The sequence below is a fragment of the Lithobates pipiens genome, unplaced genomic scaffold (assembly GCF_037356315.1).
Source record: "Lithobates pipiens isolate NorthernLeopardFrog02 unplaced genomic scaffold, aLitPip1_a1.2 Scaffold_30, whole genome shotgun sequence".
In the NCBI taxonomy this organism is placed as follows: domain Eukaryota; kingdom Metazoa; phylum Chordata; class Amphibia; order Anura; family Ranidae; genus Lithobates; species Lithobates pipiens.
In genome coordinates this window covers 18,974,375-18,997,303 of record NW_027507791.1, presented here as the reverse complement: position 1 = coordinate 18,997,303, position 22,929 = coordinate 18,974,375, and the positions used below count along the sequence as shown (strand labels likewise).

The 22,929-nt window shown below is 43.0% G+C and overlaps 1 protein-coding gene across 1 annotated transcript; it reads right to left on the bottom strand.

Annotated features, from left to right (window-relative positions):
- Positions 1 to 1,963: 1,963 nt before the first annotated feature.
- Positions 1,964 to 22,566, bottom strand: GPR65 (G protein-coupled receptor 65). Its single transcript, XM_077463731.1, has 2 exons — positions 22,415 to 22,566; positions 1,964 to 3,319 (listed from the first exon to the last, which is right to left on the bottom strand). Exon 2 carries the CDS (start codon positions 3,184 to 3,186, stop codon positions 2,194 to 2,196), a length of 993 nt encoding a protein of 330 aa, XP_077319857.1. The 5' UTR covers positions 3,187 to 3,319; positions 22,415 to 22,566; the 3' UTR covers positions 1,964 to 2,193.
- Between the last annotated feature and the right edge of the window lie 363 nt (positions 22,567 to 22,929).

Genomic DNA, 22,929 nt, shown 5'->3' with positions numbered 1-22,929 from the left:
CGCGGCACGCCTGTGCCTTCTCCAATATCATTGCACTGCCCCCTCCCTACACTGCTGTCTTATTCACACAAAACATGAAGTGCAGCCACTCTGGACAAAGGGCGGGACTTTTTAAGTTAAGAAGTGAATGATTGGTTGCTAGACAGCGGGGCAGTCTCAGCAATAAATCACTCACTTTTAACGTGAAAAGTCCCGCCAGTTGTCCAGAGCGGCCGCACTTCATGTCTTGTGTGAATAATGTGAATAATGTAGGGTTCTGGGGGGGGGGGGGGTGCTGTGTTGTAAAGGACAGGGGTTTTATATTGAGAGAGGACTGTGATTGGGGGGATCAGTCTGTTATGGGTGTCAGCCTGTTATGGGGGGTCAGTCTGCGATGGGGGTCAGTCTGTAATGAAGAGAGCTCAGTCTGAGATGGGGGGTCAGTCCGCAATGGGGGGTCAGTCTGTGATGGGGGACAGTCTGTGATGGGGGTCAGTCTGTGATGGGGGACAGTTTGTGATGGGGGCCAGTCTGCGATGGGGGGTCAGTCTGCGATGGGGGGGGTCAGTCTGCGATAGGGAGAGCTCAGCCTGCGATGTGGGGTCAGTCTGCAATAGGGGGCCAGTCTGTGATGGGGTCAGTCTGCGATGGGGGGTCAGTCTGTGATGGGGGAGAGCTCAGTCTGCGATGGGTTGGACAGTCTGTGATGGAGAGAGCTCAGTCTGCTATGGGGGGGGGGTCAGTCTGTGATGGGGGGTCAGTCTGTGATGAGGAGGGTTCAGTCTGCAATGGGGGGTCAGTCTGTGATGGGGGGCCAGTCTGTGATGGGGGTCCAGTCTGTGATGGGGGGTCAGTCTGCGATGGGGGGTCAGTCTGCCATGGGGGGGTCAGTCTGCTATGGGGGGACAGTCTGTGATGGGGGTCAGTCTCTGATGGGGAGAGCTCAGTCTGCGATGGGGGCCGGTCTGTGATGGGGGGTCAGTCTGTGATGGGGAGAGTTAAGTCTGCAATGGGGGGTTAGTCTGTGATGAGGGGTCAGTCTGCGATGGGGGGCCAGTCTGCCATGGGGAAGGGTCAGTCTGCGATGGGGGGGCCAGTCTGTGATGGTGGGGGGGTTCAGCCCGTGATTGGGGGTCTGTCTGTGATGGGGGATCAGTCTGTGATGGGGGTCTGTGATTTGGGGGGTCATTCTGTGATGGGATCTGTGATGGGTCAGGTTAGTCTGTGATGGGGTCTGTTATTTTGGGGGGGGACAGTCTGTGATGGGTCAGTCTGTGATAGGAGGGTCTGTGATGGGGGTCAGTCTGTATTGGGGGGGGTCTGTGGTGGGGGTTTAGTGATGAGGGGGGGCTGAGGACACTGATGTAAAAGGGGGTCTGTGATGTGATTTGAAAGGGGGGGACTGAAGACACTGATGTAAAAGTGGGTCTGTGATTTCTGCACTAGAAAAACACAGATCTCTGCAAGGGCAATAGAAAACAATTGTTTTCTATGTGTCCTGCTCACACTGCAACAGCACCCCTGTGTGCTGAGCAGTGTGGTGCAAAATGCATACTGTTTCTATGCACCGCCACTGAGCTATGGTGCATAAAAATGAATTCAATGTATTTTGACATTTCAGTGGAGGATATCATGAGGAGTGATAGCACCAATATGACATTTGGACCTCCGCTGGAAGAAAAATTTTCCGACCGGACCACCGTGAATTTTCAGTAGCCCTGCACTAGAGTATTAATTCCTACATTTTTAACATTTTTATTATGATTTTGGAATAAATACATATTTTTTCAATACATCTGTGAATGTCTCCCTCTATAATTAATTAAATTATTTAAATTATTTACACTATTATATTTTATGATAAATATATTTTTATTATAATGAATGTGTACTATGCTTCAGAAAATCTAGTATGTATAAACAAATCAATCCGCAAACACTTTAAAATATTTTTTTTTTAACTTAATATTTTTATTTTTTAAAGTAGGACAAAAACATTACTTCAGTCATACAAAAAAAATTCCAAAATGTGTTTATATATTTATACACACACACACACACACACACACACACACACACACACACACACACACACACACACACACACACACACACACACACACACACACACACACACACACACACACACACACACACACACGTCTTATATATATATTTGTATGTATATATTTATTTATATATATCAATTCCCGTTCAATGTATACTTTTATCCCTCACATGACTTGGTGAGATTTTAGTCATCTGGAATTCGGTACTAGCCGGGGATTCCACCTGCGGAAGAAAGCAGGGCAGCATGGCCCTGGCATCGGCTCTCCCGATCTCACTGACAAAGCAGTAAAGCAACGGGTCAGCCACACAGTTGACGCTCGATAACGCCAAGGTGAGTTTATAGAACTTAAATATTTTCCTGGCAAAGTGGCAATTTCCTGGCTCATAGAAGCCCCGGAGGAACAAGACTACATGGTAAGGTGTGAAACTCACCAAAAACGTCACTACAATGACAAGAAGTAAATGTTTAATTTTGCGCTTGTCCTTGGTTGCTGTGGCTTGGTTTAGGTTCACCGCGACATAAATCCTATGGTAGCACACCACCATGATCAGCAGCGGCAAAAAATGCCCAACGCAGACGTTGAAAATACTGAAAGTCGCTTGCCATGGATCCATGGGGAATCTGTCATAACACAAGATGTCCCCTGTGTCATTATGAGTCCCACGTTCAATGATGATGATGACGTTTGACGCAGACTGTATAGTCCACACCAACAAACAGACCAGTACCGCCACTCTCCTTGTCCGAAGATGGCGATATTGCAAAGGATAGACCACGGCGAGGTAACGGTCCAGGGAGATGCAAGTCAGGAAGCCGGCGCTGCTGTACAGATTGGTGTGCATCATGAACGCACTCAACCGGCAAACCCATTCAGAAAAACGCCAGCTGTCGTGGTTGAGGCTAAAGTCGACCCACAAAGGTAAAGTTAAGGTGTAGAAGATGTCCGCAAAGGAAAGGTTGAATAAATAGATCCCTAATTCATTTTTCTTCTTCACTTGTAAATAGGAGACGTACAGCGAGATCAGATTGGCGGGAATGCTGACCACGATCACGGTGATATAAATGGTCGGGAATAACACTTTATCGAAACCGTGATCCACGGTGCAATTATTAGAGGTGTTGTTTCCAGGTGACATTATATAACAACACAATTACCTCACTAGTCTTTCCCTTGACTAATCATATTACTTCGAGTGACGGTTTATTGACGATATCTTTTTCGGTTGAGTGACTCATGCATGCCAGAGTTGTGCTGAGCAGATCTGAAGTCTAGATATTAAAACAAAAAAAACAAAAAAAGAAAAGTTAAACACAATAAAAAAACTGTCAATGTTTTCTACTGATAAAAGCAAAGGCAGTAAGCAAACAAAATAATTAAAAGAAAAAAAAAACAAACTCATTATGGTTTTATCATGGTTTCTGGTTATGCAAATAATAATGAAAAAAGTGCAATTACGGAAAAGTGATTACATAGTATTTGTCTCTTTCTCTAGACATGACTAAGTTTGGCTTTGTGCTCTGCAGCTGCATGGAGAACGATAACTATAATTTTAGTCAGCGCGATTATTTTACCCAGATTGCTCAAAACTGTCATTAGCAATTTTTTTTTTTTTAACGAAAGCAAAACAAAACCAAGAATCCAAAATTCTAATTGTTTCTTTTTTTTTTTTTTTCCTTCATAAATGTAATTTTTGCTGTAGCACATCCTACAGCAAGAATGAAAAAAATATTGTGTAAAGTCCCCGCCAAAATGCATACCAGACCCCTTCCTCTTTGAGTCTGGTGTGGTTTTTAACCACTTCCCTACCAGGACACTTCCCTCCTATATTTTAAAAAATACATATTGTTTGCTAGAAAATTATTTCCAACCCCCAAACATTATATTTCTTTTTTTTCGTTTAGCAGAGGCCCTGTAGCATAAAGTGATGGGTTTTGCAATTTTTTATGTCATACGTTTTTTTGCACAGCGGTTTTTCAAGCGCAATTATTTTGGAAAAAATACACTTTCATGAATTTTATTACACACAAACGCAATATAATGCCCAATGCTGAGTAAATAGATACCTAACATGTTACTTTTTTTGCTAGAAAATGAACCCCCAAACATTGTATATAAAAAAATTTTTTACCCGAGGCTCTTGAGAATAAAGTGGTGGGGTTTTCAATTTTTTTATATCAAACAGTATTTGCACATCAGTTTTTCAACGCAATTTGTTTGGAAAAAATACACTTTCATGAATTTTATTGCACACAAACACAAATGCCCAATTATTTTGTAGAATTAGATGTTATGATGAGTAAATAGATACCTAACATGTAAAAATTTTTGCTAGAAAATGACTTAGAACCCCTAAACATTATATTAAATTTTTTTTTATATATAGCAGAGGCCCTGTAGAATAAAGTGGTGGGTTTAGCAATTTTTTTATATCATATGGTATTTGCGCAGCAGTTTATCAAACACAATTGTTTTGGAAAAAATACACATTCATGAATTTTATTATTATTTCTCCTCACTATTGCAGCTGAGTGCACCTTTTTGTATTGTTTGAAAAAAAAAAGAACATAAAAAATTGGAAAAAGAACTGACCCCCCCTCCCCCCACCCCCCCCCCAATCCATAGCAGACCCGCCCTTTTGTGTCTTGTACAGATTTTAAGAGGCACCTCATGGCAATTTTTTTTTTTTTTTAAACTGAACTTAAAAAATTCAGAAATCCGAACATTTGGAAATTCTAAAATTTTTAATTCTGATAATCGAAAATTAGGCAATTCGAAAACAAGAAAGAAAATACAAAAATCAGAAATTTTGAAATGATAACTAACTAACTAATAATAACTAACTATTAAATTATAGGTATTGGAATTTTCCTTTTAAACAAATACAAATTTATCTAAAGTTACGAATTATCTGAAATAATCAATGCTGCATCTAAACAAATCTAAACATGCATCTAAACAAATGGAAGGTAACTAATTAATAATAAAAAATAATAATAATAATAAAAAAAAAAAAAAAAAGTTCCATTTGTTTAGATGCAGCATTCGTTATTTTGGATAATTTGTAACTTCAGATAAATTCGTATTCATATTCACTAACAGCCAAATTTGAAAGGAAGTTCCAATACCTATAATTTAATACCCCATACACACGACTGGACATTCTAACCACAAAATCCATCTGATTTTTTCCGACGGATTTTGGACAAAACTTGTGTTGCATACACACGGTCGCACAAAGTTGACGGAAAATCCGATCGTTCTGAATGAGGTGACGTTAAACACGTACATCGGGACTATAAACGGGCCAGTAGCCAATAGTTTTCCTCTCTTTGTTTATTCTGAGCATGCGTGGCACTTTGTCCGTCTGAATTTTCTACACACGATCAGAATTTATGCAATCGGATTTTGTTGTCGGAAAATTTTAGATCCTGCTCTCAAACTTTGTGCGTCGGAAAATCCGATGGAAAAAGTCCGATGGAGCCCACACATGGTCGGATTTTAGAACAACATGATCCGATCGCACATTTTCCATCGGAAAATCTGGCCGTGTGTATGGGGCATAATCGTTTTGTTATAGTTAAGTTATTATTACTTAGTTATTATTTAAGATTTTCAAATGTTCGTTCTTATTTTCTGATTTTTGTTCTTTTGAATTTTCGTCTTTTCATTCTTATTTTCCGATTTTTGAATTTGCTAATTTTCGGATTTTCGCATTTCAAATTTCTGAATTTCAGGATTTTCGAATTTCCGAAATTAAAATTTTTCGAATATTAGAATTTCCGAATATTTGGAAAAATGTGTTAAATGGGTTTTCGTTAATTTGGATATTTCCAAATTAACTAATTTGTTGAAACTAGTTAAAAAATGAAACGAATTGCAAAAGTCTACATCGCACTGTACCAGGGGAATTGCCTATGGCTGTGGCACATTCCCGTTCATTTGAATTGGTTTTGCTCGGCAGGGTGCCGAATGCAATATGCAGTTTTGGCATGGCGTGGGTACAGCCCTGAGCGGCTGCATGCCCACCTTTAACCGGGGTGGTCAGGGCACATATAAAACGCAGCTTGGCTGTCGGAATCTACTACCCTCTGGCCACCTGTGTGATTGAGACCCATTAGTGATGACAACATGTTTTGTCCCCCCACAGGGTGATAAGATCAGGTCAGGCAATCAATATAAACTAAAAAGCAGAAAAGTGAAAACAACTACAAACTTTACCAGAATGTTGGGCAACAGCAAACAAGGCTCAGCTCATATCTGTCCTGGGGCTGTTGTGGGTTAAAGGAAAAGTTTATATTTTAAATATTTTAATTACCTAACAGTCCTGAAAACAAATCACAAAATCCACTTATCACAAGGAAAACCGGAGATTGAGCATTCCAGGTGAGAGATCATCAGATTTCTATCTTTTACAAACAGTTTAACCACTTGACCTCTGGAAAGTTTACCCCCCCTTCATGACCAGGCCATTTCACTGCATTGCTTTAAGTGACAATTGCGCAGTCATGCAACGCTGTATATAAATGAAATTTGAATAATTTTATTCCCCACAAATAGAGCCTTTTTTAAGTTAACTTTTTTTTGGTGGTATTTGATCAATCCCGGTGGATTTTTACATTTTGAACTATAAACAAAAAAAATTAAAAAAAAAAAAAAAATGTTTTAATTGCTTGTTATAAACTTTTGCAAACAGGTCATTTTTATCCTTCACTAATGTGCGCTGAGGAGGCGACACTGATGGGCACTGATAACCCTCCCTCCTAATTGGCTCCCGCTGCTGTCAATCAAACCCAGTGAGCCAATGAGGAGAGAGAGGGGGTGAGGCCAAGCCGCGGCTCCATGTCTGAGTGGACACACAGAGTGGCGGCTCGGCTCGGGTGCCCCCATAGCAAGCTGCTTGCTGAGGGGGCACTCGACAGGAGGGAGGGGCCAGGAGTGCCGGCGAGGGACCCAAGAAGAGGAGGATCCGGGCTGCTCTGTACAAAACTACTGCACAGAGCAGGTAATTATGACGTGTTTGTTATTTTTAAACAAAAAAAATACTTTATTTTTTTAAATGTGTGCCTTACCAGTGTTTATGAGTGTACTGTGTGGTGCTTTCACTAAGGGATACGTCATTTTTTTTCCCCCTGCTTTGCAGGGAAACAAAAACCAGCACAACCCGCTGTCAAATCCATAGGAAATCAATTAAATCGATGAGAGTTGAAACGGTCAAATCAAAAATGCCAGTTGGGTGTACAAAAAATGGGCATGGGGTGGTGGACACTGCCCTGGCAAATATTTATCATTGCAAAAAAATAAAAAAGAATTCCATGCAGCTTTAAGCAGCGATTTTTTTTTTTTTTTTTTAGCACTGACATTTACAAAGGAAAAAAAGTTTTGAAATCGCAGGCAAACGTCATCGACAGAGTCTCAGGGGTGCTTACAACGATCAGCTTTTATTTATTCATGTAAAAAGCTTTATCCCAAAAGGAAAAAAAACGGTTTGCTGTAACTGATTATAAAGTGGGAGCTGGAGTTTGCCTTCAATTTGTTAGTGTATTTAACTCTGCTAATACATCTAACACACCCCCCCCCCCCCAGACTGACAATGCTGCTGTCTGCTGTGCCTCCTGTGCTTCTTCATCCAGAGTTGAGTCTCAGTAATACAAGAGGTGTGTTACTGGTCAGATTACCAGGTGAGAACAGAGGGGGGAAATTTTTATGTAAAATAAAACAAATAACAAAAAATATATATAAATTGTGGACAGTGTCAGTGTTTTTTTTTTTTTTATTTCATTTTTTATTATTTTTACTTTTAGATATTTATTTATTACAATATTTCCTTTTTTTTTAATCAATCCTGTTGGGGGGGGGGGGGGGGGGGGGAGCTTTGGTGAAATGTCATGGGTCTAAACATCTTCCCTTTGAGACAGGGAAAGGGACTGAGGACACAGATTCCCCAGTCCCTTTATCAGCAGCCTTCACTGAAAATGAAAGGGCAGAAGACAGGGGGTGGAGGTGCACAGAGGGGGACCGGAGTTACACAAGAAGGGGGTGGGGGAAGGATTGGAGGAGTGCATGGAAGAAGACACAGAGGGGGACGAGGGGGGGGGGGGGCAGGGGATCACACGGACGACACAGTGGAGGACCAGAGGAGGACACAGAGGAGGACCGGAGGATAACATGGAGGACACAGTGGAGGACCGGAGGAGAACACAGAGGAGGACCGGAGGAGAACACGGAAGACACAGACGGGGACCATAGGAGGAGGGGGGGGGGCGGAGGAACACATGGAGGCCGGAGGAACACATGGAGGACACAGAGGAGGTCTGGAGGAGGACAGGGGGGGGACCGGAGGAGCACACGGAGGACACAGAGGAAGACCAGGGGGACCGGAGGACCAGAGGAGGACGGGGGGACTGGAGGAGCACACGGAGGACACAGAGGAGGACGGGGGGGACCAGAGGACACAGAGGAGGACAGGAGGGTCCCAGAGGAGCACATGGAGGACACAGAGGGAGACCAGAGGAGGATGGAGGGGACCAGAGGAGCACATGGAGGACACAGAGGAGGACCGGAGGAGGACAGGAGGGGACTGGAGGTGAACATGGAGGACACAGAGGGGGATTGGAGGAGGACGGGGGGGGGGGGACCGGAGGAGAACATGGAGGACACAGACGGGTACCAGATGCTTTATTGAAATCTATACAGGGAAATAGTTTTTTGTAACTCCCCCCACCGTTGCACTGATCACCCCTGACTGTGTCCAGGTATCGAGTGAAGCATCCAAGCATTTGCATGAGTACAAGTACTCAAGTGCTCGGTATCGGCACCAAAACCGATACTAGTAATGATATGGGTGCAGCCCCAGATTTTACAGGGGAACCTCTTGAAAAAAAAATCATGAGGTCCCCCAATAAACCATTCTAGACCCTGAATCCAAGCATTCAGCCTGGCTAACCATGAAAAGGGGGCATCCTCTTCCTGAACCATACCAGACCACATGCCCCCCACATGGGGGGGGTGTCTTGGCAGGGGGGTGGGGGGGGGGAGCGGGTGATGCTAACAATGCACCTTGTCCCTGTCCCTATGTTGATGAGGACAAGGTCCTCTTTTCCACAACTCTGGCCCAGTGGATGTGGGGGTCTGTGGGTGGGGTGGGGGGCTTATCAGAATCTGGATGTCCACCTTTAATAATAATTTAATTGTGTCATCCTGCGAGGCAGATTGGGCAGATTGGGCAGATCGAGCAGATTGGGCAGATTGGGCAGATCGAGCAGATTGGGCAGCACAGTGGTGTAGTGGTTAGCACTCTCACCTAGCAGTAAGAAGGTCGCTGGTTCAAATCCCAACCACGACACTACCTGCCTGGAGTTTGCATGTTCTCTCTGTGCCTGCGTGGGTTTCCTCTGAGTACTCCGGTTTCCTCCCACACTCTAAAGACATGCAGGTAGGTTAATTGGCTTCTGTCCAAAATTGGTCCTAGTATATGAATGGGGACCTTGAGTTGTGGGCTCCTTGAGGGTAGGGGCCGATGTGAGTGTACAATGTACAGGGATAGGGACAATTGTGGACACTCACTCAGGTTGAACTGGATGTACTGGTGTCTTTATTCAACCTTACAAACTATGAGATCCATGTCAATCATGATGCCCACAGACCGAAAATGGGCCAAAAAAGAAAAAATGACACTGCTGAGACATGTTCCACCCATTTGGTTGTCACCTGCTAAATAGAAAGTCCAGTGGATGACAATTCTAAATCTCCCAGGAATACAGCACACAAAACCTCAAATGAAACAATGTTGCTATTTGCTAAACATATAATACAAAATAGCAAAATAAAGTGCTACAAACTAAACAGTGCTGTATCTTGTGCTCTTACCACAAATGGGCATAGATTAGAGAACACCAGTAGATGACAACTGTTATATACAAGGGGCAGAGTCACCTAGTGACATCATTGATTTTATATATATATATATATATAAAAAATTAATGATGTTGCTGGGATCCAGCCCCCTTGCTTACATGCCCAGGGATTTCCAGCCATGTAAGTAAATGGGGCCAGTGACATCACTGATTGTGCCGGCGTCCATAACAACCATTGGCAGCAGGGGGCTGCCATCGACAATAATGGTAGTAATACCCAGGCCCAGACTGGCCATTTTCCGGATGGGCCGGGGCCGCATGTGCTGGCAGGAGCGGCCTGAGGTGGGCAGCACCCGCGGTTCGGATGGTACTGACACAGGCTGTGTTTGCCACTCACCTCCTGCTGTGTGGCCATGCCTGCCCCCGGCTCTCCCACCGGCAGTGTCATCCTGTTGGGGGGACAGAATTAGCTGGACAGGTGGGACTGTGCAGGGGAGGCAGAGATTGAGGGGGGAGCACTGTGGTTGGCAAGGGGGGGGCTCTTTGGTGGGGGGCTGGGATTTCTGGAGGTGCTGTTGGGGGCACTGTGGTGTAGGGTGGGCTCCACTTTGGGTTGCCCCCTCATCCCTTTAAAACTGAACACATATGAATTACACAGGTTCTGTGGCTGATTAAGGTGGTAATTAAACTCACTTGGTGTCTTATCTGCATTAAATTATCATCGGAACCGGTGTAATTCATATGTGTTCAGGTTTAAAGGGATGAAGTGGCACTGTGGGGGGGGGGGGGGCTGTAATCATTGCGGTGCCCCTTGACAGTGCAGTTCCCCTTGTGTTGCAGTGCTCCTTTGCATTGCAGTACAAGGGACTGGCTCCATGAGTGTTCTATCATCGTCTAGCCCTCCCCCCCCCATTCCTGGAAGATGGAACTGGCTTTCGAGAATGCCGGGCCTGTTTTTTCCCCCCGGTAATACCGCTATTATACGTGATATTTATCTGCCGCCAAAAACAGTTAAATATTCAGACATCCTTCAACTGATTCCCAACAGTTTTGAGAGGAGTACAGGGGCAGGGTGCCCTGCTGGCCCCTCCAACCAACCATGATCTGCCTGCATTGTCTAGAGAAGCAAAGAGACCCAGTGATGACTAGACATGTGCACAACAACAAAAATTGTTTTGTTGTGTTTCTTTACGTTTCCGTTGATTCGTAATAATTTGTAATTTCGTAAGACGCAAGTTTTTATATTCAGACTCGTTTGTATTTTTGCAACAGTTATAATTTCGGTGATATGGAATGATTTGCTATGCCCCGTGCAAGGTCGGATTTTCCGATGGAAATTGTTCGATGGGAGCCTTTTGTCGGAAATCCCGACCGTGTGTAGGCGCCATCAGACAGTTTCCATCGGAATTTCCGTTGCATAAAATTTGAGATCTGGATCTCAAATTTTCCGACAACAAAATCCGTTCGCGCAAATTCCGACCGTGTGTACACAATTCCGACGCACAAAGATCCACACATGCTCGGAATCAAGCAAAAGAGCAGCACTGGCTATTGAACTTCATTTTTCTCGGCTCGTCCTACGTGTTGTACATCACCGCGTTCTTGACGTTTGGAATTTCCGACCAACTTTAGACAAGTTTGAGCCAACATTCGTCGGAAAAAAAACATGGATTTTGATGTCGGAATGTCTGATCGTGTGTACGAGGCATAATTCCGTTTAATTTTCTTTGATTCAAAATTCATAATTTTGTTAGATAATTATTTTAGTTTATTCGGTACACTACTCGTAATTTAGTCATTGTTATTTTTGTGAGATTGCCATCAGATTATCCATTGATTTGTACTTTCGTAGGAAATAAAGAATAATAATCCTATCCTTGCTTTTCTAATAAGTCCTGTACTTACTCTACTCCCTCCGTCACGAGACCCGAGTCTCCTCCTCAACTAAATCTAAAAAGATTCAGGAATGCAGTGTGACTCAGACACAAAAGGGATAAGCTGATTGGCTAAAGATATTAAGTAAGATACATCACTCACTAATACTCTGCGCATTTGAAAGAACGATTTGAGAACACAAAATTACGAACATACGAATGAAAATATGAACATCCGAAATTACGAACATACATATTAAGTAGGGCTGTGGAAATTAAAGATTAATTCCTCTTTTAATCGATTAATTTTTTTGATCGATCAAAATTATTTTGATCGGTTCTCACCTCTCCGCCGGCTTCCATGTCTTCAGGGAGTTCCATCGGAGATCCGGTGACGTCATGGACATCGACGTCAATGGAGTCTGGTGACGTTAAAGTTCTGATTGAACGTAACGCGTACGGGGAAGGAGCTACGCATGAAGTCACCCGCTGCTGCCCTATGGAACTAACACGATTGTCGGCTTTACATGCTGTGTTTTTATCATCTTTATGCGAGTAGTTTGTGTTTGAACACAAAAATTAAATCTTATAGCGGTGAGCACTTAGATCTTTTCTTTCTACCCATGACCTGCCGTCCTTGCTGAGATCTAAGGAGACGTGAGAGACGTTTATGGTCCGTGTTAACCCTTTTGATAATCGCTTGCATGACCACCTGTTTGCACAGGGGTCCATGCCATAAGGTGAGAGTGATTAGTTAGACCGGAGGTGGAGGGATTGTCACGTTACAGTGGGAAAAAAATGACTTACGTCAGTGCTACAGTTTGAATTTAAAACGTATTTGTGTGAACTGTGAAGTTAAGTCATGGATTGTGGAAACGAAACTAGTGTCGGGTGATTGTATATAGTATATACCATATTTACCACTGACTAATGCAGAGTTGCAATGCAAGGAGATCAGCTAAAAGTAGTTGGATCTGTATGTGCGTCATAAGTAATCAAAATTAGTCGATTAATCAATTTAAAAAAAAAATTGATTAATCAAACACAAAAATTTTAATCAGTAACAGCCCTAATATTAAAGTGGTTGTATACTCATTTTTTTAACTTTTACCTACAGGAAAGCCTATAATAAGGCTTACCTGTAGGTAAAAAAATATCTCCTAAGCCTGTACGGTTTAGGAGATATTCCCCTCGGTATGCACCGCTGACTGCAGCGGCGCATGCGCACAAGGGGATTCTTGGCTGAAAGTCCGGCAGTGGCCGGCCCGGCCGGGATGAAATCTCCCGCGCGCATGCGCGGGAGTGACGATATCGCGGCTCCGGCCACTCACAGCGCCGGAGCGGCGATACCTGGAAGAAACGCAGAGGGAGCATGTCAGCTCCCTCGGAGTGGATCGGGCCAGATGTCGGGGCCTCGTTCTAAGGTAAGTATTTCATAATGAGCTAGTATGCGGTGCATACTAGCTCATTATGCCTTTTGCTTTGCAGGTGGTACAAAAAAAATAAAAAATTAGCGGGTTTACTACCGCTTTAAGATACATTTACACTGTCCATTCAAAACAACGATTTGAGAACACAAACAAACGAAATTACAAACAGATGAAGAAATAAAATTATGAACACACGAATGAAAATATGAACACATGAAATTACTAACAGACAAAGCATTGAAAATACCAAATGGTTTTACAGAAATGAGCATGTTGGTTCTGTTCAGGAAAGGAGCGTTTGATGTCTTTAATTTACACTGCAACGCTCTGCATTGCTGGCTGCAGTAGGGGTCAGCGTGGTGTGTGATTCAGTGAATCACACGGCTCCCTTTTTTTAAAAATAATTATTGCTAGGAGTACAAAATGTTCACTTCATTCACTGCAATTAAAATGCAGCATGTCTGCATTACCGCAGCACTAGGCTGCATAGCCGTGTGAATGGGACACATAGGACATAGATGTTTCTTGTGTGTCCCTGCGGTGACAGAGCTTTTTACAATGTAGTAGAACGTCTGTCACGGCATATAGTGTGAATCTGATAGTGTGTACGGGGCTTTAGCCCTGAGGGTTTGCTGGTACCAATAACACACAAATATTGGATAATAATAGATAAGGAAGTGTCCTTCCTTATCTATTACATCTACCCACACTGTTCTGCAATAGGACAAGTGATGAGAAGTTTACAACAAACTGATAGTTCACATTTTACGTAAACTCCCATAATACTTACAGAAGGCCCTTCAACTCCGTGACACTCATTGAAATCCTGTGTTTCACTTCTCATAATCTCACAATTCAAAGTGGTTGACACACAGGAAGTCACACAAGGAGGCAAAAGGGAACTGATCAACACGGATACCCAAAACCACACACTAAAATATGACCTCCAGCTTTCCTCAAGTCTTGTACAGTTATACTGGCTTCTCATCTGTACTGAAATGGCTTACTCTGATTTTACTGCACACTGTGAGCTTCTCCAGGGGAAAAGGGAAGACAAAATAGAAGCAGAATAAACAGCCTTTAAATGTAATATAGTAACTATTTTATCTTTGTCAGCAGGATGATCACGTCTTATAGCCACTATCGAGCTTCTACTGATTGGTCCCCTGACACAAACAAACATTTTCCACAGTTAGTTCTGGACAAGTTAGCCAACTTTTGTATCCTCCAATTCAATTTGATCACCCCTTTTCTTTTGCACATTGTATGCTTTCATTCATAATTACATTTGGTCCTTTTGAAACAAACCAGCTTGTTTTATTTGGTTCAAAGGATGCTCCATTCCTTGTCACTCTTTTGGAAATGTCCAGTAGCAGTAAGAGGGTCAAAATCCCTGTGAACTTGGTTCACATTGGCTTACATTGAGTTCTGGTTAAGCCTGCATGTCAGAAGAGTCAATATGAGTAGACTATATGTTCCCCCATCTTGTCATTTCCTGATTGCCATAACTGCCGGATGTCCCTCATGACCCAGATGAAGGCTTCCTTTGAACATAAGGATGCAGTTTTCATAAAAAATGAATTGCCCTCCAATGGCGAGTTCCTTCAATGCCTTTGGGCAACCTGGTGCACACTGACTCCATGTCCCAAGATGAATACATATTTGTAGATATGTCAAATTCTACTGATAAAGCTCTCTTCGTGGCCCATGGTGCAATGGCACGGGGAATTCCATTAGCAGCAAGGAAGCAAAAATACTGTATTCCTTAGGCAAGGTGTGAATGGGGGCTGAGGCTTGGGATAATATTGAAAGTTCATCTTCAGTTTTTGTTGGTCTAGATTGGCATTTCGAAGACCAAGAACCTGCTGCTCGACTTTGGTGGAAGGTGTAGAGAAAGGAGAGTAGATCAACTGCAATGGCTTGTGATGTGTCACATTTCCATAAGCAAGTTTATAGAAAAGATATGTGTAAATTTTTTTTAGCCTAGTTGGGGGGTCTGTCCATGTCTGAGAAGCTCTCCTATGATAATGAATGCCTCTCATGGCCCAGCTGAAGGCTTTCTTTGAACATAAGGACGCAGTTTCATGAAAAATGAAATACCTTCCAATGGCAAGTTTCTTCTATACCCTCCAGTAACCTGGAGCACATTGATTCCATGTCTTAAATTGAATACATTTCTGTAGCTATGCCAGTTCAAAACTATTCATAAAGCTCTATCCATGGCCCGTCGTAATATGGCATGGGGAATAGCCAGGGCCGACTTTAAAGCGGAGGTCCACCCTAAAGTGGACCTTCCGCTCATCGGAACCCTCCCTCCCTCCGGCGCCACAATTGGCACCTTTCAGGGGGGAGGGGGGTGCAGATACCTGTACAGTACAGGTATTCTGCACCCACTTCCGGGATAGCTCTCTGCGGAAAGGGGCGTAGATTACGCCCCTTTCCGCAAGTGCCCGTCCCTTTCCGCAAGTGCCCCACTGCCTGCTGGGAAACACACAGATTCCAGAGGCAGCGGGGACCGTCCTTATTGCGCAGCGCGATTCACGCATGCGCAGTAGGGAACCGGGAAATGAAGCCGAAAGGCTCCATTTCCTGATTCCCATACCCAAGATGGCGGCAGCAGCACCTTACAGACAATCTAGAGATCGGCTTCGGGTGCCGACATCGCGGGCACACTGGACAGGTAAGTGTCACTATTTTAAAAGTCAGCAGCTGCAGTATTTGTAGCTGCTGGCTTTAAAAAAAAAAAAAAAACGCGGAGTCCCGGTGGACTCCCGCTTTAATATTGATTGGACCCTGGGCAAAAATTTTCCTGCCCCCCCCTCCCCCCCCCCCCCCCCCCCCATGCAGTTTCACTCTCCACCTGCTCTGAGACATACAATAAATAGCAGCTAGACTTAAAATCAGTTTACTGTATCAGATCAGGCAGCAATTGCCAGCAGTTACAACACATCATTACTGCTTACTGACTGGTTGCTAAAGGTTACAGCATACTTTACGGCTTACTGATTAGTTGTTAGAGGTTACAGCAGCTAATGATTTCTGCTTGTTAATTGGTTGCTAGAGATTACTGTACAGTAATACTGCTCACTGATTGGTTGCTAGAGGTTACAGCACATCATCTCCTCACTGTGGGGGAGCATGATATACATATGAATGCCACCTTTATTTACATATCAATGTCACTGGCCGCAGCTATTTACTTGTTAGTAATGTTGACGCTATTTACATATGAATTCCGGTTATTTACATGTAAACACAGGCTCTGCAGATGAGTCATCTGTACACAACAATAGGGCAGAGCTGGGCAGCATTAGTAACATCATTTCACACTGAGATATCGGGACACAGCACAGGACTAAAACTTCAAAGGACAAGGGAATTTAAACTGGGATAGTTGGCAAGTATGAGGCAGCTGCTTTGGGCCCCACAACAATGACAGGGCCCAGGGAAGCTGCCCCATTTGCCCTGCCTTAAAGACGGCCCTGGGAACAGCATTAGCAGCAACAAAGTAAACATATTCCTCTGCTATGGGGTGATTTGTGGCTGAACACTGGAATGATCTCAAAAGTTCATATGCCGCTTTTGTAGGTCAAGGTTGGTATTTTAAAGAACAAGAACCTTTCCTTAAACTTTGCCGGAAGTTGTAGAGCAAGGAAAGTAGGTCGCCTGCAATGTCTAGTGTTGTGTTACAATTTTGAAAGCAAGACCATAGAAAAGATATGTGTGAAATGTTTCACATCCTCAAACAACTGCTAATGTCTCATTTCCGTCTAGATGTGGGGTCTATCCACATCTGAAGAGCTCTTCTGCCATAATAAATGTTCTTCGTGGGCTAAATGAAGGCTTTCTTTGTACATAAAGATGCAGTTTCATGAAAAATAAAATGCCTTCCAATGGCGAGTTCTTTCCATACCCTCTGGTAACCTGAAGTACTTTGATTCCATGTCTTAAATTGAATACATTTCTGTAGCTATGACATGTTCAAACCTATTCATAAGGCTCTCTCCATGGCCCATGGTGTCATGGCATGGGGAACTGCATTAGCAGCAAGGAAGCAAACATATTTCTTTTTCCATGATGTGATTTAAGGCTGAATCTTAAAAGTTTATCTGCTGTCTTTGTAGGTCTTGGTTGGTATTTTGAAGTCCAAGAACCTCTCCTTCAACTTTGCTGAAAGGTGTAGAGCAAAGAGAGTAAATTACTGCCAATGGCTGGTGATGTTTTTTTACAATTTTGAAAGAAAATCCATAGAAAAGATATGAAATGCTTCACATCCCCAAACAGCAGATAAAATCTCTTTTAAGTCCAGGTGTGGGGTCTATCCACATCTGAAGAGCTCTGCCCTCATAATGAATGTCCCTTATAGCCCAGCTGAAGGCTTTTCTTGAACATAACGATGACGTTTCAGGAAAAAATGAAATGCCGTCCAATGACCAGTTCCTTCTACATCCTCCAGTAACCTGGAGCACGTTAATTCCATGTCTTAAAGTGGTTGTAAACCCTTACAAACCACTTTGACCTACAGGTAAGCCTAGATTAAAGCAAGATTCCACCCTAAAGTGATCGGATCCCTCCCCCCCTCCGGTGTCACAATTGACACCTTACAGGGGGAGGGGGGTGGAGATACCTGTCAAAGACAGGTATTTTCACCCACTTCCGGGCATAGACTCCCGTGGGAGTCTACGCCATTTCCTGTCCTGCTGCGCTGTCTGCTGGGACACACACGGGTCCCAGTGACAGCGCGGAGATTTCCTATTGCGCGGCGCGGCTCGCGCATGCGCAGTAGGGAAGCGGGAAGTGAAGCCGATTCGCTTCACTTCCTGATTCCCTCACCTAGAATGGTGGCGACAGCAGCCGAGAGCCGAGCGATCGATCGGCCTCGGCTGCCGGCATCGCTGGAACCCGGGACAGGTGAGTGTCCATTTATTAAAAGTCAGCAGCTATAGTATTTATAGCTGCTGGCTTTTAATATTTTTTTTTTTTGGTGGAATCCCTCTTTAAGGCTTACCTGTAGGTCCAAGAAATATCTCCCAAACCTATACGGTTTAGGAGATATTTGCCCGAAGACGGGCACCGCCATCTATGGCGCATGCGCTGTAGACAGCGGCGCGCAGGCGCACTGAGCGGGGCATTGTCGATGACGGCAATGCCGCGAGTCTCGGCTCCCGTGCGCATGCGCGGGAGTGACGTCATCGCTGCTCCGGCGAACGACAGCGCCGGTGTCTTGTCAAATAACGTCCTCCATCGGATAGTGTCCGCTGTGTACTGCGCATGCACAGTACACAGCAGCACAGATTCTGAAAATTGCCGAGGATGAACGGCGCCTGCGCCGTGAGTCCAGGTTCTATCCCCACTATCCAAGTGGACATAGAGTAGGAATAAAAAAGAGCTGAGCGCAGTGAGGCCGAGCCCGAAGCGTGGCGAGCCCGTGAGGGGCCCTCTAATATTCACAACCCTATGTCCGCTTCGATGGTGGGGCTACCACCTCCACTCACGGCGCAGGCGCCGTTCAGCTTCGGAGATTTTCCAAAGCTTCGTCTGCTCCGTACTGCGCATGCGCAGTACGGTCCGGACACTATTTGAAGGCCGGACACTATACGGCAGAACACTGGAGCAGCGAGACCCACGGAGACCCACCAAGAAGATGGATGCTCGGAACTACAGGGGACAGCGGTGACTTCGCTGGCTCCTGTGTCAGGTAAGTGACACATAATGGACTACTATGCGATGCCTTTTGCCATGGTGGGATTTGGGGCTGAATCTTAAAAGTTCATCTGCTGTTTTTGTAGGTCTAGGTTGGTATTTTGAAGACTTTTCCTTCAATTTTGGTGGAAAGTGTAGGGCACGGAGAGTAGATCATCTCCAATGGCTGGTGATATTTCACAATTTCGAAAACAAGTCCATAGAAAAGATATAAAATGTTTCACATCCCCAAACAACAGCTAAAGCCCCTTTTTGGTCCAGGTGTGGGGTCTGTTCATGTCTGAAGAGCTCTGCTTACATAATGAATAATGAATGTAAATTCTCACCATGTTGTTTGTGAACTAGGATGACACCTAAACCCGCAGAGATAGTCATTTTCGGGGTGGTGAAATTGAATCAAAACAGGCATTAGTGGTTTCTGTCATTTACTAAACCCAATCTGATTATTATCCCCCACCCCACTCCCATGATGTCCTGTTGCCAAAACAGGAAGTGAGAGGAAAGGACTTCAAAGTGGAGGAATCCCTGGTTGTCACCAGAGAACAAGTGTCCCCAATTAGAAGAATTTTCATCTCTTCCTGTTCTGGTGAAAACCCAAAATTTGGGATTTTCTTTTACTCTCTGTGATAATCATAAGCGGGACAAACATGGGGAATCTCCCAAACGGGGGCACAGACAGCAATAAGTTATACTTTAAGAAACATATTATCTTCACCCACTTCACGCCCGCACTATAACCGAAAGACGGCTACAGAGTGGGCTTACTTTGCCGGGAGGGTGTACATAGATGTCCTCTCGTGATCACGCTTCGGACTCAGCTGATCATAGATCGGGGTAAAGGGCCAATCACAGCGACCCTTTACCACATGATCAGCTGTCAACTACGGACAGCTGATCCTAGGATGCAAACACAAGCCGGTTATCTGCTTTTCTCTCCTCACACTGACAGCGTGAGAAGAGGAGAGACGATAACTGGTTTCTGTAAAAGGGACATTGACACTGATTATCAGTGCAGTCCCAACATTTCCCACCAGTGCTGCTAATCAGTGCTCATCAGTGCTGCCAATCAGTGCCCACCAGTGCTGCCAATCAGTGCCCATGAGTGCTGCCAATCAGTGCCCACCAGTGCTGCCAATCAGTGCCCACCAGTGCTGCCAATCAGTGATCATCAGTGCTGCAAATCAGTGCCCACCAGTGCTGCCAATCAGTGTCCACCAGTGATGCTAATCAGTGTCCACCAGTGCTGGCAATCAGTGCCCACCAATGCTGCTAATCAGTTCTCATCATTGCTGCCAATCAGTGCTCACCAGTGCTGCCAATCAGTGCCCACCAGTGCTGCACCTCAGTGTCCATCAATGTTGCAATCAGTGCTCATCAGTGCTGCTAATCAGTGCCCATTGGTGCTGTCAACCAGTGCCCATCAGTGCTGCTAATCAGTGCCCACCAGTGCTACCAATCAATGCCTATCAGTGCCACCAACCATTAGGCCTGTGTATATGGCAGCCGGTCCTACAGAAGCCGACTGAATAAGGGCATGACCAAAAAAGGTCTGTCGACTGGCTCCCGGTCAGTGTTCTCGGCCAATGGCTGAGAGAGCTGAATGGAGTGTTGTGCTGGGGGGGTGGGGGGGTCCGCCTATCGGAACACAATAGCACAGCGAGGGGAGATCGCTGCACTAACGTGGGGTTGTTAGTACAGTGGCAAAGCCTCATGGCACTTCTAGTACTGCAGCAGCTGGAGGGATGCCAGTTGGACACCTGTGCATAAATGATACATCTGCTGGAGAGCTTGTTCTTTTGAAAAACAACAGACTTACTGGCTGGATCACCAGATGAAAATAGAAGAAAAAAACCTAAATAAATAAAACGAATGCAGCCATCACATCTAAGAATTGAGGGGAAAATAGTGTTAGATGCACTAGTAGATTTAAATACACTGACAATTGAAGCCAAACTTACATTATTTAAGCAGTTACAGCAAAAAAAATGTGTTTTCATTTTGGGATAAAGGTTTTACATAAATAAACAAAAGCTGATCATTGTAAGCACCCCCTGTCAGTGGTAAATGGTTTGTCTCATCCCTGTAACTGATACATTCGCTGGAGAGCTTGTTCTTTTGAATAAAAAAAATACAGACTTACTGGCTGGATCACCAGATGAAAATAGAAGAAAGAAAATCTAAAAAAATAAAACAAATGCAGCCGTCACATCTAAGAATTGAGGGGAAGGGAATGGACTAGCAGATTTAGACACAAAATTGAAGCCAAACTTACACTTTATAAACAGTTACAGCAAACTTTTGTTTTGTTTTTTTTTCATTTTGGGATAAAGATTTTACATAAAAAAATAAAAGCTGATCGTTTGAACCTCCCCTGTCAGTAGTAAATGGTTTGTCTTATCCAGGTAAACTAAAACATTCTGATGGAGAGCTTGAGCTTTTGAAAAAAAAAAAAAACAGACTTTCTGGCTGGATTACCAGCTGAAAATAGGAAAAAAAAAACGAAATATAATAAAACAAAATAAATAAAAAAAAATCCCCCCAAAAAAAAGACTAATGCAGCCGTCACATGTAAGAATTGGTAAGCTGAAATATAATAAGAATAAGAAGAATAATAAGAATATATATGTATATACACACTATATTGTCAAAATGGGGCACCTGCCTTTACACGCACATGAACTTTAATGGCATCCCAGTCTATATATATATATATATATATATATTTTGTTTCTAAATATATATATATATATATATATATATATATATATATATAATGGTTCCATTCACAAAATGTAATCAAGGCCCATATATATATATATATATATATATATATATATATATATATATATATATATATATATATATATATTTTTTTTTTTATATATATTTAGAAGAAAAAATAACAATATATATATATATATATATATATATATATATATATATTTATATATATATATATATATATATATATATATATATATATATATATATATATATATATAGATATATATAAATAGTATGGTTTTATAATCAAAGCCCATATATATATATATATGGTATGGTTTTATAATCAAAGCCCATATATATATATATATATATATAAAAATATATATAATATATTTTATATTATATATATATATGTATTATTTATATATATATATATATATATATATATATATATATATATATATATATATATATATATATATATATATAAATAATACATATATATATATAATATAAAATATATTATATATATTTATATATATATATAATATTTTCTATAATAAATGTTTGCTTTTGGACTTAATACCGCTTTACACAACAACCTGATACATAGTATCAATATATGTTTCCCACGAAGAATGGTCAGTCTTTTCTTCGATAGACTCCGGAGTTGTTACCCCCCACCCCCCCAATCAAGGGCGACACAAACATTTCTCAAGATTTTGTCAAGATGCCAAAAACAGACGTTTTCACAATTTTTCAGCATTTCTTCTTACCTCTGGCTGTATATCTCGGCTTCCAATGGAGGAAGAGTGCATTTCCTCTGTAGATGTAGAGGGTACATAGTGAGAAGACTTCCTCCTCCTGATTGGTCAGTCCTGTGACAGCCCCGGGTCCCGTCAATCACTCAAAATTTACAGTCAACGAAGAAGTCCCATCAACAAGGAGGAGGAGGAGGAGGAGGAGGATGAGGGCGGCTCGCTCACATGTGTCAGATTTCATCACAATCTAATTTTCTCTAGAATTCTGAGAAAGTTTTGCAACGTCGGCATGTAAAGCCGCACTGCGATATCACCAACAATGAGTGTGGCGCAGAGCCAGGCGTAGATTAGTGTCTTATACACACACACCCACATACTTACATACGCTTATTGAAAGGACCACTAAACAATATATGTTTTTGATGCGTTTCTAGGTGCTTTTTTTTCTTTTCTTTTTTTTCCACATTACTGGGGTCGGGCGCTTTTTTGATGCGTTTTACTGCGTTCCAGTACAGTCCAGTGCAAAAAAA